Source organism: Epinephelus lanceolatus, chromosome 22 (genome assembly GCF_041903045.1).
Source record: "Epinephelus lanceolatus isolate andai-2023 chromosome 22, ASM4190304v1, whole genome shotgun sequence".
Lineage (NCBI taxonomy): Eukaryota > Metazoa > Chordata > Actinopteri > Perciformes > Serranidae > Epinephelus > Epinephelus lanceolatus.
In genome coordinates, this window is record NC_135755.1 from 10,242,946 (window position 1) to 10,263,611 (window position 20,666).

A 20,666-nucleotide genomic window follows, 5' to 3' on the forward strand; every position below is an offset into this window, starting at 1 on the left:
AGACCTGGCATTAGGGTGTGAGGAGGTCATGCCCAGCCCGTGAGTACAGAACAGTTTCTCCTGGTTAGTTGGAATGTTAATGGTTGGACGTCAACAAACTGTGAGCTCAGAACTATATTATTCAACTCTGTAAATCCTGATTTCATTTCATTAAATGAGACTCATTTAGCCGAGGACTCTCTTGTCATGAATGGATTCATGTGGTTCGGTCACAACCGTGTCGTGCACAGGAGAGCTGTCAAAGCCTCCGGAGGAGTGGGACTCTGTGTCAAGAACACTGTTTTAGAACAGTATTATGTTAATATTGTGGATAAAGTGCACGATGGAATTCTTTGTTTACGTTTTGTACATAGAGAGTCGCAATATTCTTTTGTTATTATTTCATGTTATTTATCCCCAGAAACGTCAACATGGGGGCAGAATGCAGACGCTTTTTTCAATCATTTACTGACGCTAGTATACACAGTTAAGGTTGACGCAACTTACATCTGTGGTGATCTGAATAGTCGGATCGGGGATTTAAAGGATCATGTCGACTCAAATGACATTCCCCAAAGAACTGTACTGGACACGGCTATTAATAAACATGGACAATCATTTATTGATTTCTTGAAAGACTCTAAATGTTGTGTACTCAATGGGAGACTAAATCCAGAACAGGATAATTTCACATCTATTTCTGTAAGAGGTAAAGCTGTGGTAGACTATATAGTGACACCACAGGTCGATTTAAAAACTTGTCTTGAGTTTAGAGTTTACATGCCTTCACAACTTGTAGAAAGCGTTGGCTTTGAAGCTACTAAACAGCTGGATGTGCGCAGTAAACTGCCTGATCATGCGCTGCTCTGTGTCCGTTTTCAAGCAGCTGAAGTTACTAAGCAGAGTGTAGACTTAAATCAGGGGATAAAAAGGAGTAGGCTTAGACACCTCCCTGTAAATTTTTTATGTTCCGAGGTGTGTCATGATGCCCTTTTTGGGATCATAAATCAACTGCAAAATGGCAGTAGAACTCAGGATAATATAGATCAGTGTTATGGCAGACTTTGTGATATTTTGCATGGTGAACTAGACAAATACTGCACAGGTAGAAATTACGTGAGGAAGAGGAACCACAGAACTAAGCAACTTTTTTGGAACACTGAACTGAATGAATTACGGTATAATTTGCGAAAGGCAGAAAAAATGTATCTAAGCTGTAAAGACAGTAGAAGGAGGATTTTGCATGAGGAATTTAAACTCTGTCAAACTCTTTTTGATAGAAGACTACGATTTTTCAAGCGGCGTTTTAGGAGAGGACAAGCTCTACAGTTGGAGCAAATGCAATTTAGCAATCCTCAATTATTTTGGAGAGAAATAAACAGACTTGGGCCACAAAAGAGTAAGCTGATCCCTTTAGAAATTGTAATTGAAAACGGGGAATCTTCTTTTGAAAGTGAACAAGTATTAAAAAAATGGGAGAACGACCACAGTAGCCTCTATGCTTGCAGTAATGATGTGCTTTTCAATGATCAATTTCTAAAGGAAACTTGTAAATTAAAACGTGATCTTGAAAGGAGGATGTGTAATTCACATACAGTGTATCACCACAGTGACATGTTAAATAATGAAATTACATTAAAGGAGGTGCAAGATGCTATAGATCGCGCCAAAGTAAAAAAGGCAGTGGGCGTGGAGGAGCTCTCTAATGAGGTGCTCAAATCCCCCAACTTGTTGACTGTGTTACATCCTTTATTTCAAACTTGTTTTAATACTGGCATCACACCATCCATGTGGGATAAAGCAATAATTATTCCCATCCCAAAATCAGTAACAGCAGACCCCAGAGTCCCCCTAAACTATAGAGGCATCAGCTTGCTCAGTACGGTTTACAAGCTCTATTCTGGCATTTTAAATAAGAGACTCACTGATTACTTGGAGTTTAATAACGGGTTGGTGGATGAGCAGAATGGCTTTAGAAAAGAAAGAGCTTGTATCGATCATATTTTTGTTATTTCATCAGTCATAAGAGCAAGATTAGAGGAGGGTAAAAATACATTTGTTTGCTTTGTTGATTTTAAAAAGGCATTCGATTGGATCCACAGAGACTTATTGGAGTATAAGTTACTCTGCTCTGGCATTCATGGTAAATTCTATAATGCCATTAAAGCTTTATACAAAGCCCCAGTTGCCTGTATTCAGTTAAATGATCGTAGAACTGGCTGGTTTCTCACACCTTATGGTGTAAAGCAAGGTGATGCGCTCTCGCCCACCCTGTTTGCTTTATATGTGAATGATCTGGCTCAGGAAATTAAGCAGGAAAATTTGGGAATTTCAATTGGAAATATTAATCTGAGTATTCTTTTATATGCTGATGATATTGCCTTGGTGGCCGAAAATGAGTCTAATCTTCAGAAAATGTTGAATATCATGGAGGGGTGGTGTAGTAAATGGAGACTAGCAATCAACAGGGAAAAAACACAGATTATACATTTCAGGAGGAAATACGAGCAGCAGAGCAACTATGGATTTCTTTTTGGGTCAGTGAATTTGAGTTATACCCCCTCTTATAAATATTTAGGCTTTAATTTCAATGAATTTATGAATTTTTCAGAGGGAAGGAAAATGTTGGCAGACTCAGCAGGTAGAGCTCTGGGTGCCATACTAGGTAAACTGAAACTATGTCCTGATCTGGGTTTTGTTACTTACACTAAACTATATGACTCTATGGTTGCCTCTATCCTTTTTTATGCAGCAGGAGTGTGGGGCGCTGAAGAGGCTGCCGAATGCAAAATTATTCAGAATAGAGCTTTGAGGTGCTTCCTTGGGGTGCATAAGTACACTACTAAGTTAGCTATTGAAGGTGATACAGGTTGGGAAAGTTGTTTGGCAAGGCAGAGATGTGAGATGATCAGGCTGTGGAACCGCCTAACTCAATTGCCAGAGGAGAGGTTAACAAAAAGTATATTTAATTGGAATTAAGTACACAACCATGCATGGATCAGAGAGATATCTTCAATTTTTTCACTCTTGGATTTAAATGCACATTTTATGAATAATTTACAGTGTAATTTAAAGGTGGTCAAACAGAAACTGTCATTGTTACACCAACAGCAATGGAAGGTGGATATTTGGAAAAAAGCAAAACTGAGAAACTATATTCAGATTAAAAGTGAGTATTCCACTGAACCTTATGTTTCTTTTAATTTAAAGAAAGGACAGAGGTCCCTCTGTGCTCAACTAAGAGCGGGTGTTTTACCCTTGGCAGTTGAGGTAGGTAGGTATAAAGGTATTCCTGAAGAACAGCGATTGTGTGTGCTTTGTGACCTAGGAGTTGTGGAGGATGAATTTCATTTTGTGTTTCATTGTCCACTTTATCATGGTTTAAGAAACATTTTATTTGAAAAGATCCAGGTAAAGAATCCTGATTTGTTTTGGATATCTGAATGTTCTATGTTATGTTGGCTGTTTAAGGAAAAAGTGTTTACTTTAAGTAAGTTTTTGGAGAAGGCATGGCAGCTACGAAGGAGAACTCTGTATCCGTAAGCCGCATTCCAAGTATATTGACTGTATCCTTTTTTTTTGGCTGTCTTGGATTGTAATATGTGTATTTTAAGCGAGTGTCTTGTAAGCCCGTGCGGACTGGGCACCCTGGTGTGCAGGACACTTTAATAAATTTGTAACTAACTAACTAACTAACTAACTGTTGTCAACTAACGGATGACAACAATGTCAAATAACGGATGAGGGTCTCAGATATCTGGGTGTTTTCATCACTCTTGATTTGAATAACTTATTTGAGACAAATTACTTTCCATTAACTCAAAAAATTAAGATGGATTTGAAGACATGGACCTCCTTACTGACATCGTTCCTCTGAAGGATCAGTGTCATTAAAATGAACATCCTTCCCTGATTAAACTACTTATTCCAAAATCTTCCATGTTATCTGACGTCGGTGTTTTTTAAGTCACTGAATTCTGATATTTCTCATTATGTTTGGAACAACAAACACCAAAGGGTTAAGTTCTCCAAACTTACTTAACCGAAGGAATCAGGAGGTTTATCTCTCCCTAACTTACAATTATACTATTGGTCGGCTCAGCTCAAAATGATGTCAGACTGCTTTACGTATAGGCAAGAAGCTTTATGGCTTAGTTTTGAGTCTCTAGCATGTTACCCCAGACGACTTAAATCCCTACCTTTTATCAATAATATAGACCAAATAAATTCCCTTGATCACAACATAATCATTTACAACACATTATTGGTGTGGAAGGATGTGAGAAAACACTTAGATATGCTGTCTGTCATTTCTGTTGAGTCTCCCCTAACGTTTAACCCTGATGTCCTGGTGCAGATCAGGAGTATTGGTTTGACGGGGTGGTCGTCAGGGGTGAAAGTAAGCTGGCACGGTCCAGTACTGCGTACCACTAAAAGATTCAGTGGCGGTACACAGTACCAGGAAGAGGAGAGAGAGCGGCTGCCTGCTAAAGTCCACATTCAGAACCAGCCACGGCTGCACTTCAGGCCAGAAAATAGATCTGCTAGCAATATATGCAGTTTTAAACACCACTTTGTCTGTTTATTAATTGCTTTTAACTCATTCTGAATTGCTTCTGAACTGTCCATGCTGTTATTTTGGTCCATGCTGGACGGAGCCTTGCCCAGACATCTCCCTCTCTACTCCAGCCCCTCCCCTGGGAGAGAGTCCGGTGGTCTCCTATGAGCCCAGCCTTCGAGACGTGCAACACTCCATTAAATGTCTTTCAGTTAATCAAGAAATATCCCAATTAAAATCAGTAGCATAATAAGCAGATATGTTCCATGTTATTTTGTTTAATTTCAACAACACAGAGAACAGCTTGAACCAGCTGCGTGTGAGCTAACGATCAGGGATTTAACTCTCAGCAGTACGTGACTGCGCATGCACGTCTACTTCCGAAACACAGTGGTTGGGGTGCGTTTGATTTATTGTACTGGGACGTTTGATTTTTGCACAACTGGACCACGGACGTCAAAAAACGCTGTTTGCACCGGGACAGGACAAACAATAAATGAAACCAACGAAATTCCACACATTGTTGTGGCTGGCTCAAACGTTGTCAGCGTGATTTAAATATCTGTGATTGTTTTTGAATATTGTCAACTGAGAGACAAACGTCAAAATAATAATTTTTGGTCAAATGAAAAGAATGAAAAATCATAATGCAGAGAAAAATTACTCGTTTGTTCAAAAGAAAAAACAGGGATACTGAAGATGAACATTTACTACAGAAAATCTGAAAACCAGAACCAGGGAAGAGGATTTAGAGGAAGATGAGGGTGCCAGCACCCTAAACATTAAAACAAATATTTTACTATACACATTGTGAAGTGTTTCTAATTTCGTTCTACTACATACAGGTACAGTAAAAGATTGAAATGTTTTTATTTGTTTGTTTGGGTTTTGACTTTGGTTTTTACAAACGCATGAAGTGAGGAGAGGTGAACAATATGAAGCCATGAAGGTTTTGGTAATAGTACCGGCAAGAATGGAAAACTACTTTCACTCCTGGTGGTCGTCCAATGACCGACTCGATTTTGTGATCAGTGATCACCGAGCACCTTCTCTCTCTCTCTCTCTCTCTCTCTCTCTCTCTCTCTCTCTCTCTCTCTCTCTCTCTCTCTCTCTTTCTCTCTGGTTGTGCTGCTGCCGTGGTCCTGCCTGATGCCTCCTGCTGCTGCTGTTATCATTAGTCATACTTCTACTGTCATAATACACATATGATTATTGTCACATACATATATACTATCATATATTAATATATACCTACAACATATTGTACCACAATAGCTGTAATTATTATTGTAATATTATTACTTAAATGAAGGTTGTTGTAAGCTATTATCATTACTGTCTGTCCGGCATCTCTCTCTGTCTCTGTCTCTCTTTATGTCTCATTGTGTCATACGGATTACTGTTCATTTATCATGTTGATCTGTTCTGTATGACATCTATTGCACGTCTGTCCGTCCTGGAAGAGGGATCCCTCCTCAGTTGCTCTTCCTGAGGTTTCTACCATTTTTAGGGGAGTTTTTCCTTGTCCGCTGTGAGGGTCCAAAGGACAGTGGGATATTGTATGCTGTAAAGCCCTCTGAGGGAAATTGTGATTTGTGGTATTGGGCTTTATAAATAAAATTGATTGATTGGTTGATTGATTGAGAGGGATTATTTCTGTATGAGTCTATACACTGTTTTGAAATAAGATCCTGCAGAGTTTATCTTTAAGGTTTTAGCTCCACATTGCTCTGCCACAGTCAATGGATTAAACCACTGAACAAGACAAATAGACTTCATTGTGGATCAGTATAATATCAGCCTGATGTCTGCAGTTTAGTGTCAACACAACTTTCACATCATAATAATCTCAGCACAGGAGTAAAATATGGTGTCTGACCTCAGAGTCTCCAGTTTACAGTGTGGACTCTTCAGAAAATCACACAGCTGCTTCACTCCTGAATCCTGCAGCTTGTTGTTGTCACTCAGGTCCAGCTTTCTCAGATGGGAGGGGTTGGACTTCAGAGCTGAGGCCAGTGAAACACAGCTGATCTCTGACAAACTGCAGCCCTCCAGTCTGAATGAAGAATAAATGATGTAGATAAAAATCATGAATAATACAATCAGATGTGTTCAGGTGTTAAATGTGTAGCTCAGCATTATTATGTCCTGATCAATGAACTTTGCCCTAAACTGAGTAGAGTGACTTTGTCATTGTGTTATTGTGGATCATCATGATGTCAGCCTTCTACAGACATCATCCAAATGTCACCACAACATTCATTCACCTATTCATATCAACACAGATTAACAACATGCTGCTGATCTCAGTCAAGTCTGTATTTAGAGGATCAATATCAAATCAGACACGTTGGACTAAAACACTGTTCATTCATTCATTTCTTACATGACCTTCATACTGTATTTGTATATGGAATAAAAAGGAGAGGGACACATTTGTTCAAGTTTGTTCAACAGCCACATGCACATTAAAAGAGTTATTGGTGGCAGTAAATATTCCTCCTGTCCATACTGAGTGTGAAGTGGTCTCTTCTTAACTCAGCTACACTGTAAGAAATGTCTTCATAAGTTCAGATGAAACTAATATGAAGCTTCAGCAGTCTGAGTTATCCAAATCAAGAGGCTGTGGACCAAAGTTACAGACTGTTTAGCACCAAACTCCCTCTTTGAGTTACTGTTCCTCCTCTGCAGCTCAACAAGAAAAACACTGTCAAACACTAAATACTGACTGTAACTCAGACGTCTGAAGCCTCATATTAGTTTAAACTGAACTTTTACACAGAACAAGACTGTGGATTTTGTCCTCCATCTGGTAACACTGGAGTCAGCTTATAAAGGGACTGCTTCACAGACATTATGGACAGAAGGAATGATTACAGACATCAACTACAAAGTGCACTCAGTAGAGTGCAGACCTCTGCCAGGCGACTGCATTACAGCTGTGACTCTAGACAACAACACATGCTGCTCAGCTGCGACCGCTGGAGTTGTCCCTCCTGACTTCCTTACAGGCAAGATGGCGGCTAAGATAAAAAAACAACAACAACAACACAGGACTAAATCATCTCGTATTGTGACCAACTTCAGTGGATCATCAGATATCCTGTATGGAATTAATCTGTAGATGCTCCGTTTCAAAATGAGACCACAGTTTCCTATCGACCACGAGAGATCATTGAGCATACAGTCATAAATGTCACACAAAATATGTGTCTTCACAATAAAAGCTAAACAAAGCTAAAATAACAAAACAACATGGGACTTTTATTGTGAAGCAGCCAAAGCAGAAAATATTGGGTTTTCATCTGCAGTGACTTCATACGAATCTTATCCGTCTGACAGCGAACATGAAACGGTAAAATAAGGCAGATATCTGAAAGTACAAACAGCAACGCAGGAGAGAAACTAAACTTCAAACCACAGAGATTCAGTTCAAAGATACAAAACTTGTGAACACACAGACACTTTGAAAACTCTGGGCTGCTGCACACACACCAGTTGAGCCTCAACACACGCTTGTTGGAGGGGGCGGAGCCTGTCAGCTTCAGCTCCACTAGTTTGGAGTCCACATGTGTCTGTCTTTGCTTTTAGGTGGATTACAATAATAAATGACACGTTTGGAAGATTTTATTCCACTTACAGTGATGTAACCAGAGGCTGTTAACTCAAGTAACGTCACCTGTGTGGGTCGAGGAGGAGGGAGAGAAACGCAGCCCAGCGACAGGAAAACACAGTAAAGACTCTCACACTGAGCTCAAATCAAAGCAGTGCACATAAACAAGGTAAATAACATCAATAAAATATTTGCTTTCTTTCAGGGGGGTGGGGGATCCCACTGATAGAGGAAACACTTGATAGCAACTGGGATTGTTCCACAGCACATCAGTCAACACATGGATGCATAGGGAAACAGGAGCCAGTCAATGGTTGTCATTTAGAAATGACATCACATAGACGTATGAATCCAGATCATTAATGGTGCAGTCCTAATGGGCGTGTGAGTGTGAAAGAATATCAACCTGTCCTTAAAGTCCAAGATGTTTCCAGTGCAGACTATTTATTTGCTTATTGTTGCAGTCTAAAGGTCTGTGACTTCAAATGATTATGTGACGTTAACATGAAAACAAAGAAACCTCAGAACCTCAGGAATCTTAAATTCTGTTTGGATAAATCTCAAACTTGATGGTGTCTAAATGTTCTAAATCATCATTTCTCTGCCTTTCATAACCAACTGTTCAGCCATTTGGAAAGACACAACATTTCTGAAAACACTGAAAGCTTTATAACCTCAGTCAAGGATTTATATTATATATATATCCAAAAACAAACAAACAAACACCTACATAAGCAAGTGAACTGACCTCAGAGTCTCCAGTCTACAGTTTGGACTCTCCAGTCCAGCACACAGCTGCTTCACTGCTGAATCCTGCAGGTAGTTGTGACTCAGGTCCAGCTCTCTCAGATGGGAGGGGTTGGACTTCAGAGCTGAGGCCACGACTTCACAGTGAGTCTCTGAGAGTCCACACCCAATAAATCTGACATGACACATATATTACAAAATCTGTTATTGTCAAAGAGACACTTTATATTTACTTTATGGATTTGATAATAAAACAGTTTGAAATATCCTGTTTTGATGGACTGAAAATAATTAAGAATAAAAAAAGAACACAAAGAATTCAAACTAATTAAAAGCTGATTCATGACCAGAATTACTGCCTCGTGGTCGTATGCTTCACCAGTCAAGTTACACTTACAGTTTACATCCATGTCTGTCCAGACTCACATGTGTCCATGACAGTAGACAATGATTCAAATATGGATGTTGCTGCAAAGAAGCTACTTATTCTAAAACAGACGCTTCACACACATCTTCAACCCGACAGCACAGAAGATCTATACAATCAGCACAGTTTCAAGATCAGTGTCACCAGCTCAGTCTCTGACCAAATGTCTCCCCTTCTGTTCCTGAGATATCTGTGACATCATCATGTTTTGTGGAAACATGTTTCTGTTCATTATTTAATGTCTCCACAAAACATGATGATGTCACAGTGAAGGTGACCTTTGACCTTTTGGATATAAAATCTCATCACTTCATTATTTTATGCTGTTAGACATTAGTGTGAAGTTTTATCATAATTAGTGAATGAATTCTTGAGTTATGGCCAAAAACATATTCTGTGAGGTCACAGTGATCTTGACCTTTGACCACCAAAATCTAATCAGTTTATTCTTAAGTCCAACTGGACGTTTGTGCCAAATGTAAAGAATTTCTCTCAAGGTGTTCTTGAGATGTCATGGACAGACTGACAACCCAAAAACATGATGCTTCTGGCCACGACTGTCGCCGGCGCCGAGGCATGAAAAAAGAGATAGCAACAACTGGATAAAAGCAGTTTTTAGGACTTCAGAAATCTCCTTTGGCAAATGATACAGATCTTATTTTAATTTTTTAAGCATAGTGGTGAATAAACTCAGGTATTATCTGCATGTCTGATTCTATAAAACACCTTACAGAACCTTCTTATGGAGTAATAACTTTACTGCTTTCACTCAGAACCATCAAATACTGCCATACTGTGATGAAATGCTGCTGTGATTAAACCTCAACAACAACCTCTGAAGTCCATCATTTGTTTTATCAGGTTCACCTCCATCACACAAAGGTGAAAAACTGTCAAATATTAAATGATTATAAATAAATAGAAGAACTGTGTTGATGAACTCAACAGCTATAAACACAACCAACTGAAACATCTACATGTTTTGTACTCACAGCATTTGAAACAGCTCAAGAACATCTGTGACAAAATACAACAGACACATCATTTGAACATTTTATGAATAATAAGAATTTCACAGTGTGTATATTTGAAGAATTAAACTACTAATCTACAATGATTTATGATGTTAATCACATCTGGACTTACCGAGCCTTTCTGCAGTTCCTCACAGCTGGAATCAGTCTCTGTCGTCCCCACAGTGTTGTGTTGTATTTTTCAACGTCCAACTCATCCAGAACCTCCTCTGACATCTGCAGCATGTAGGCCAGAGCTGAGCACTGGATCTCTGAGAGTTCCTTCTCTGATCTGTTCTCTGACTTCAGGAACTCTTGGATCTCCTGATGTACTGAGAGGTCGTTCATCTCCAGCAGACAGTGGAAGATGTTGATGCTTCTGTCAGGAGAGATCTTGTTCATGTTCATCTTCTTCAGGTTGTTGATGGCTCTCTGGATGATTTCTGGACTGTTGTCTGTCCGACCCAAAAGGCCTCCTAACAGTCTCTGGTTGGACTCCAGAGAGAGGCCATGAAGGAAGCGGACAAACAGATCCAGGTGACCATTTTTACTTTGGAGGGATTTCTCCATGGCTCTCTTTAAGAGGACATCCAGGGATCTGTAATTATCCTCGTCTGTCCCCAGGAAGTTCTCTAAATATGCATAATAATCCTCGTCTGTCCCCAAGTCCTCTAAGTATGCATAATAATCCTCGTCTGTCCCCAAGTCCTCTAAGTATGCATAATTATCCTGGTCTGTCCCCAGGAAGTCCTCCAGTACCTTTGTGTTCCTGTTGGTGAAACAGTGGAACAGGTAGACTGCAGCCAGAAACTCCTGAACGCTCAGATGAACGAAGCAGTAGACTGTTTTCTGGAAGATCACAGACTCTCTTTTGAAGATCTCTGTACAAACTCCTGAGTACACCGAGGCCTCTGTGACATCAAGACCACAGCGCTCCAGGTCTTCTTGGTAGAACATGATGTCTCCTTTCTCCAGATGTTCAAACGCCAGCCTCCCCAGCTTCAGAAGAACGTCCCTGTCAGCCTCCGTCAGCTCCTGTGGACTGGTCTCATGTCCCTCATCATACTTGTGCTTCTTCCTCTTTGTCTGAACCAGCAGGAAGTGTGAGTACAGGTCAGTCAGGGTCTTGGGCAGCTCTCCTCTCTGCTCTGTAGTCAACATGTGATCCAGAACTGTAGCAGTGATCCAGCAGAAGACTGGGATTAGACACATGATGTGGAGGCTCCTGGATGTCTTCATGTGCGAGATGATTCTGCTGGACCGCTCTTCATCACTCACTCTCCTCCTGAAGTACTCCTCCTTCTGGGCGTCAGTGAAGCCTCGTACTTCTGTTACCCTGTCAACACATGCAGGAGGGATCTGATTGGCTGCTGCAGGTCGGGAAGTTATCCAGACCAGAGCCGAGGGAAGCAGCTTCCCCTCCATGAGGTTTGTCAACAGCACGTTGACTGATGACTTGTGTGTGACATCAGTCACAACCTCATTGTTGTGGAAATCCAGAGACAGTCTGCTTTCATCCAGGCCGTCAAAGATGAACAGAACTTTACAGACAGCGAGCTCCTCTGCTGTGACCTTCTGTAATGTTGGATGGAAAACACGGAGCAGAGTGAGAAGACTCAACTTCTCATCTCTGATCAAGTTCAGCTCCCTGAACGAAAGCAGAATCACCACACTGACATCTTGGTTTTCCAAACCCTCGGCCCAGTCCAGAGTGAACTTCTGCACTGTGAAGGTTTTTCCAACGCCAGCGACACCATTGGTCAGAACCACTCTGATGTGTTTCTGTTGGTCAGGTAAGGCTTTAAAGATGTGCTGACACTTGATTGGAGTTTCATGGAGGGTCTTCATCTTAGAAGCTCTCTCAAGCTGCTTCACCTCATGTTGGGTATTAACCTTTTCACTCTGTCCCTCTGTGATGTAGAGCTCAGTGTAGATCCTGTTGAGGAGGGTTTCACTTCCTGTTTCATCACTTCCTTCAGTTACACGTTCACATCTCCTCCTCACACTGATCTTATGTTCATCTAAAACCTCCTGCAGACCACTGTCTGCTGAAAGAGAAGGAAACATGAGAGACTAAAGAAATAAATCTAAAATCTTAAGATTATATTGTTGATCGACATTAAAACAAGTAACATGAAAAAATGAAGGTTTTATACATTAGTTTTATAAAATCTTTCATGTCTACACTTTACAGCACAAATAAACCAAGAAGAATCCTGTTTTCAGACATGATGACATCAGCAGACAGATGTACAGTCTTACTTTGTACAGTGCTGGTCTGACTGGCTGTCTGCAGTCCAGCTCTTGTTCTGGATCTGTCTCCACACTGGGGACAGGAGGAGTCTCCTGATGAAGCAGACTGGTCCCAGTATGAGCTGATGCACTGTCTGCAGAACCAGTGTCCACAGCTGGTAGAGACTGGATCCTTCAGGACGTCCTGACACAAACTACAGCAGGACGGCTGCTCCTCCACAGAAACATGACTCCTCTTCTTCTCTCTGTGGAGATGAACACATTATTTAGATCTCGTCCTGCAAACTGTGCTGAAAATTATTTGCTTTATTCACACACTCAGTCACAGGCACTTCAAATATCTCATGGTGGAGCTTCATGAAAACCTCCTGAGTAATGTTGTGCTCCACTGTGAGACGACTTTCAAAAGGCAAAACGCTCCCTCATGTTTTTCAACAGGCTCTTACTTTGTGTCTGAGGGTCCAGGTTCATTACTGAAGTCTGGAGGCTCACGTATGGACCGGTCACTCTTCATAGACAGACAGCTGGATACTGGAGACTCTGCTCTCTGTCTGTGGAAACAACAAATGTTTGACACATATTATTAGTCCTTGTAAAGACCAGAGGAAACATTACAACAAGTCTATATATACACATATATAAACACACACACACACATATATATGTATATCGTAGGGCTGCACGATATTGGAAAAAACTGACATTGTGTTTTTGTTTTTTTTGCAATATATATATTGCGATATTAAAAAAACACAAGAATTTTCACCAGATGACTTAAAGTAAGAAAAATAAAAAACAGTGTATTTTACTCACCACAACTGCAGAGGCTACCAGCTTCATTTGAAACAGACTACATTATAAACGGTCTGTTATTCATTAATCCCTCTGTGATTTTATATTTTTACTTTTAATCCGCTCCCGTTGCCTCGATAAAGTTAATGCATCGCGCCATCATTTCAAACTCAACACTTCCTGAAATATTTTCAAATTAAAAGCCTCTTATAACCTTGGCTAAGAGAATCCCTCCATTTTCTAAATAGGCTTTTATTGTGAAACATTTGTAGGAACTTGTGGAGGATTCAGTGGCTTTTATGTTTGCGTACGTTGCTTCAAATGGAGCTCCTGCCATCTGCTGACGCTTTTAGGTGACTACAACAACATTTCAGCTGGCACATGAACAGACACAGTGACTCAGATGATAGTAAAAGTAATAAAAATAGGACAAGAATAACCCGATGACATGAAAGATGACCGGGGGATAATTGGTGAGAACCATCATGTAGTGTGTCATGTCTGTCGGCCAAATCATGGCACGATTTTATGGCTTCACAATCGTGTAATGTCACATAGTGACTTTCAGAACAGACAGAAAGAGGCGAGTGGAGCAGAGCAACGAGCAGAGCTTCAGGGGCTGTCCACACCAACACGGGTATTTATAAAGCCATGACTCTTTGCTCATGGTTTGGCCTTTCATCCACACATAACCGCAGTTTTGGGCCCCTGTAACCGGAGTTATTTGTAACCGGAGTCCAGGGTGAACTTTTTGGAAAAGTCTGGTGTCAGCAGTCATGTGTGGACAGGATAACCGCAGTTATTTTGTCTTGTCTCCACTGTATGACGTCACAGTGTGCGACGTAAACAGAAAACAGCTGTGTTATTACCCGATCCAGTGTGTGCGAGAGACGATTTGAGGATGGTCCTAAACAAAATACTGCTGCTATTTAGCAGCATATCAGCACCTAGACTCACAAGTCAGTCTTTAGACGCTTTGCTTAACTAAAGACTGATGACTTTCTCCCTGATTTTGTGTTTAGATGGGCGGATACAATTTCAGAGTTTGAAAAAACTCCCTACGTTGCAGAACCAATAGTAAATCTGCAGGGCAGTCCTTCGGTGGCTCGCTGAACTTGTGCTTGTAAACATAGTCAGACTAGAAACACGTGTAGCGGTACAAAATGGCTCAAGTCGCGCTCGCAGAAAACGCCGTCAAAGTTCAGTGGATGTTTGTCGCGTTTGCGGTGACACATTCTCGCCAACTAAAAGAAACAAACATAATCTTTTACAAGGCCATGACTAATCCGTCCGGCCGGACAATAATGTTAGAGGGAATTGCCTTGTTGTTTACAAATACTTCCGGGTAGAAAAACAGCAGAGCTTTTAGCTATATATATATGTAGCCTATATATCACATTTTTCACATCATTGTATCACCGTTTGGACTAATTCAATGTTTGTAAAGTCTATAAACACAATGATTGAACAAACATTACTATTTCTGTGTGCACATTTAGCTGGGCTAACCGTTAGCTGTTAGCCCTGTTAGCCGTTAGCGGTGTCTGTAATAGGTAATAACTCATTAAACGGTCCGTGAAAAAAATATCTTTTCCAGCAGATATCTTAGTTACAACATGATTGAGCTAGCAAAGCAGTTTTGTGTTGCTATGTGTGGTATTTATTCAGTTTTGGGAAATCACGATGTCTAGAAAGCATCAGTGGCTGCAGCTGACAGGGACAGCTAACAGCAGCAGCAAAGCTAACATCAGGACGTCATCTGTTAAAAGCCTCCCGTTGTCGGATACGACATGAAACTACTCCAGTTAGCTCAATAATGTTGTAACTAAGACATCCGCTGGAAAAAATATTTTCTTCACGGATGAGCACACATTTGATAAAACGGAGTTAAATCTCTCGGCATCCATTTTCAAGCTTTCTGTGTGTTTGTTTCCTTGTGGACGAGAAAAGGAGGAGCGCACATTTCCGAGAAGGCGTGTCCTTTTCAAAAATGCAAGAGGCGTTGCTTTGTTGCCGGCCGTTTTCGCCGGTGTGTTAAACACACTTTAGAAAGGAGTGTCCCCAGACTATCAGAAGGCGGAGATCTCTGATTGTCTGGTGGCGAGACTAATCAGCACCTTGTGGCTGTATCATACAACTAACGCTACTCAGTGACATGATGACAGTGATTTTCACGGAGCTGCAGAGGAATCAGAATCTGGAGTTCTTTCTGCTGAGTGTGTGTGTGTTTGTGTGTTTGGGGGGGGGGGGGTTCAGAGATTGTTGTTTTTCCGGTAATGACGTTTTACTGCCTTCTGATTGGCTACAATGGCCTTAATGTTAGGAGTTATATCACCACCTACTGCTTTGGCATGTTTATTACATTGCTTGATAGTGGAATCTGAGGTATCATGTGGACGGAGGTATTTTTATTACACCACTCGTATGGACGCAGATATATACATATATATATATATATATATATATATATATATATATATATATACACACACATAAACATACGTAGACACCACATACCCAGACATATACACATACAAACGAGAGGATCACACACACACGGCTCAGACAATCAAACCACACAACAGTTAAAAACAGTGACATTCAAGAGCGTAGTAGTTTGTAATCATGGTTTTAAACTGGCCTGTAGATACACTTCATCGCGAGTGGAATAATGACTATTGGACCAGGTTAATAAGGAGGATACAAAAAGAGCTGGAAATAAATGTGGAATTATGAAATAAAAGTCCCCCCAAAAATAAAAAAGGCCTTTGAAAATGAAAAATAAATAAATACATAAAAGCAGTTTTGTCTTCAGGTCAGTTTACAGTAGAAACAGTCTCTTACTTTGTGTCTGAGGGTCCAGGTCCATTACTGAAGACTGGAGGACTACGCATGGACCGGTCACTCTTCAAAGACAGCTGACAGCTGGACACTGGAGACTCTGATCTGTCCCCGTCTGCCTCCAAATCAGCCATCTTCCCAAATCTGACAGAACTGTAACACACATACACAGTGTGTTTGAATTATTGAAGTATTTAACATCACACAGACTGGTGGTCATTCTTAAACTAACATGTGTACAGATGTGAAGCCCTGACTGTATCTGACTGATCTTTAATGAAAGCTGTTGTCTTGTATCAAATATGAAGCTTATAGTCAGACACAGTTTATTCAGCCTGTGTAGTTGAGGGGACAGGTCAAACTGATATGATGCTGATTTACAGGAGAATTCATATAAATGGAGGTTGAACCATGAACATAAACTACAGATCACCTGTAAAGCATTTTAATAAATCAATCTATCAGAATTAAAACAACTGGAGACTGAGAACAAACTGATATATCAGTCTGATTATATTTGAATAAATCACCATCATATCTGACAGGATGCGAGTGTTTCTGTGACTTCCTGTACAGACTGAAGGCTGCTGGAAACTGTCAGGAAACTGTCAGACTTGACCGCAGCTTTTTGTCACCGCCTCCTGCTGCAGCTCTGATCTCGTCTACTCTCCAGGCGAGGCGCAGGTCATCTCCAACGAGCCTAAAGTTTAGAGAGTGTCCGTGCACTGATCTGATCTGAGGGCGGAAACCAAAACTCACTCTAACAAAGAGCAGGGAGAGCTGTAGCTGAGCCCGAAGCACCGGAGCGCGCAGATCCGTAGCTGTGCGCAGGCCTCGTGTTTAACAGGAAAAGCCTGGTTGTAAAAACAGCGTCAGATGATGGTGGTGGTTGTAGTGTATTATCATTCACTCTGAAGGTTTGGAACAGATGACCAGTAAGGGACTCAGGGTCAGAAGTATATATGGTCAGGGTCAAAGAAAATATTTATGGCCCAGGGTTAAAGTTTGGTGAAGTCCATCTAGGGAGACCCTCTATTATCTGTTTGACTTTGTCTCACATTTCACAAACACTACCAGGTCTATATAAGCAGGGTATTTGGGACTGTTTTTCAGAGCAGTTCACATTGGCCGAGAACCCTCTCCAAGCATTCTAGATGCTTGATAGATGCTGTACTTCTTGTAATAACACCTTTTCTTTATGCAAGCAAGATGGTGTCATCGGAGTCTTCTTCATCACCTTCACATCATCGCTATTTAAGAAACAACAATTTTGGCGTCACAAACAGGATGAGAAGAAGGCACAACATGGTAAAAGCAAGTGTGATGATGAAGCTGTGAAGATGTGGCACTGACCCAACCGACCCTACTCTCCCCTAGAACACAGTAAACAATGAATAAACATCAACACTCACTGTGTCTCACACGACCTGTCTTCCTCTCACTGCTCTGTGCAGTTTAACATGGAGTCTGAACACACCACTGACTTTATACTTTCACTTTCGTTGTTCCTCTCTGTTGGCACCTCCCCCCTTTGACTCATTTATTGAGAGTAACACAGAGACTTGAGACTGCTATTATATTAGGATTATTATTATTTTGATGCATTAACATAAAAAGTATTTAACTTAGAGTAGAATAAGATAGAATATCTTTATTGTCATTGTGCATGTACAACCACATTTAATGCAGCCTCCTCAGAGCAAACTCTCCATGGCTCCTGAAAGTGGTGGCCTTTGCTCTTGACTTTACTGTTCCTCAGTAGAGTGCACAGTTGGGATGGGGGCGACAAAACACCGGGAATGTTGTGGAATGATCAGAAAACGTCTGTTTGGAACAGTCATCAATTTTTCGGACAGTTGATACGGACACTTTAGAGTCACCAGTTAACCTGCATGTCTTTGGACTGTGGGAGGAAGCTGGAGCACCTGGAGGAAACCCACGCTGACACAGGGAGAACATGCAAACTCCTCTGCGTCTGAACAAGGAGTGCTGTTACTTCATTATGTCTTTGTAAAAGACTGTAGAAACCTCCAGAGTCTTGAAGCTTGGCTTGTGAATGTGTTGCTTGCTGACCAGTAGGATTACAATCTGATTGATGTGAGGTTGCTTGATGAGCTCTTCTTTTATTTTCCACTGTTGCATGGGTGTTGACAGGTAATGTATATCTCTTCTGAAATGTGTCCCTTTCCTGCGGAATGCATTTTTCAGCATGAGGATTGAGTGTTCCCTTTTGAAAACAGGAATTCATCCCATCCGCATGTGCTTCTGAAACACTGCCATGACGTGAGGTGTTCAACACTGCCAGTTTTGCTGCAGATGCTGCTAGTTCAGTCTCAATTTCAAGTTGCTCCTTCTTCCTCCTTAGCAGCTCCGCTTGTTCCTCCAAAGCATGCTTTTCTTGTAGTGCAGCAGCACGTGCCAAAAGTGCAGCCTTTTCTGCCTCAGCTTGGAGCCGTGAAGATGATGTTGAAGACTTGTCTTTGAGACATTAACTTTTTCGACCAGAGCCTTTACTGGGAGTGCTGGATTGCACATTTGAGATGCTGTCCTGAGGCTCCACATTCCACCCATCATCAATATCAGCTTGATTCCTTTCATTATGAACCAACCATTTGCTTACATCAGCAACAAAATCAGTGACATTAAGCATTTTTACCTTATACCACGTCATGCTTTTCCACCTCGGATCTCGGACCTTTCCTCTTTCACATTGCCTTGTGCATGGTCAAAAAACTTTATGCTTCCACACTGCAACACCTGTGTGAAGTTAAACCTGGATTAAATCACTTCACCTCACCGCCTAATTGTCAGCACACCTGCTCCCCCAAGTGGCGAGAGTTCTACCAAAAACAAACATGACATATTTCACAAAAAATGGTTCTCACATATTCATGTATATGATGATCACAACACTTGAATTGGGGTCACTCTGCATCATGAGTACTTTGAACTTTTCATTTGAAGTAGTCCTACATTTTGCTGACAATACCCAGACACTTTTACTCAAGTCAGATTTGCAGCACTTTGACTTGTGACTGAGTTTTTGTTCTTTGTTGTGATATTACTACTTTTCCTGGGTACTTTGCCCACAACTGGACAAACATACAAAACAATAGAGACATGCAAGCATAGCACGTCTCATTCTCATCCTCATCCTCATCCTCCGCTGTCTTTCTGGGATCTGCCTCCTCAGCTGGGCAGCCTCCTCTTCAGCCTGCAGGTACAGAAATCCTGCTGCAGTAACTGCACCAAGACGCCTTCTCCGATCCATGTCAGTTATTGATTTTTGATTTCCAACCCGCCAATGCTCACGATCACAATAACCACCAACTCTCCACAAACTTTTCCCCCTGCAGCTGGCTTTTGATTATAATCAGAGGTCAGCTGCAGGGAAAAGGATTTATGAGACATTTTATGAAAATATTTTGGCTATTTATATGTTTTTGTGTGTCAGTTAAATATGTTGAAACCTTAAAAACATATACATATTAATTTCTTACAATGACAATGAAAAGACACAGGGCTGGGCTGTGTTTATATTGTTTTATTCTAAATGCATGTATACAACACAGTACAACAGCCAAGGTGAGCGGAGGTGGTGACATCATCAAGTTCGCTGCTGTTCCAAAAGCAGAAATGACTGTCCTCACGTTCTGGGGAAGTCTGGACTCTCGCGTGGACTCGCCAAGTCCACAAGTCCGAACTGCTGAACTTGAGTATTGAGAAACTGCTAATGACTGGGAGCCTGATTTGATTTGTTTCCTTTGTTTTACACCCAAATGATCTTTATTCTGTTGTAGTGTTCTCAGATCTGGAACAGAAAATGTGCCCATACAGGCCGAATCACCATGACATCGTGCAAACAGATCTCTGCAGTTGTTAAATATTTCCAGTTATTTACTCGGGAGTGATTGTTGTTGTGACATCAGCAGACTTGTTGATTTCTGTCGTCATTTTCAGCTGTAACTGTAACGTTTAAAGATATATTGTGAAACACAGCGGCCTCTAATGAACCAAATCTGCCTGCACAGAAGCTTCATACAACTTTTGGTGCTAGAATAATAAAGTCAGTTGCTTTTTAGCTCCACTAGATGGTGATGTTGGTTTTTCCCGGTGAGGTCAGCAGAGGTCTCAGTCAGCAGCATTTGGCAGGAAGTTAATCAGAAATAAGGAGTGTGGCGTCTGTGTTTAAATCAAACGTCTGAACTTATTTTGGATTTTTTTACTGTGGGAATACTACGAACATGAGGGCTCACCTCACACTCCACCATCCAGAGATAGCGTTAGCCGCAGACGGCCAAGCTAACGCTAAACCTGCTCCGCCGAATAATCAACCAACACTGGACACACTTAGCTCGATGTAACTACCATCAACTGTGAGGGAGTTGGATGGTAGTTTTAATGCATTTTATTTATAGAGGCCTTTCAAGATTGTGACTGTGG

General features: G+C 41.1%; 1 protein-coding gene across 5 annotated transcripts in view; it reads right to left on the reverse strand.

Annotated features, from left to right (window-relative positions):
* Nucleotides 1-20,666, reverse strand: part of LOC117272784 (NACHT, LRR and PYD domains-containing protein 14-like) — a 103,327-nt gene that overhangs the window by 43,518 nt on the left and 39,143 nt on the right. For 3 of the 5 annotated variants that reach the window (XM_078164159.1, XM_078164158.1, XM_078164157.1), the window contains exon 9: nucleotides 6,417-6,593. The exons of 1 other annotated variant lie outside the window; for it this stretch is intronic. In XM_078164159.1, the coding sequence (XP_078020285.1) occupies nucleotides 6,417-6,593 (177 nt within the window). Of the gene's footprint in view, nucleotides 1-6,416; nucleotides 6,594-8,898; nucleotides 9,073-10,470; nucleotides 12,383-12,599; nucleotides 12,836-20,666 lie in introns of all 5 variants that reach the window. One more of the 5 variants, XM_078164165.1, reaches the window with a different exon arrangement.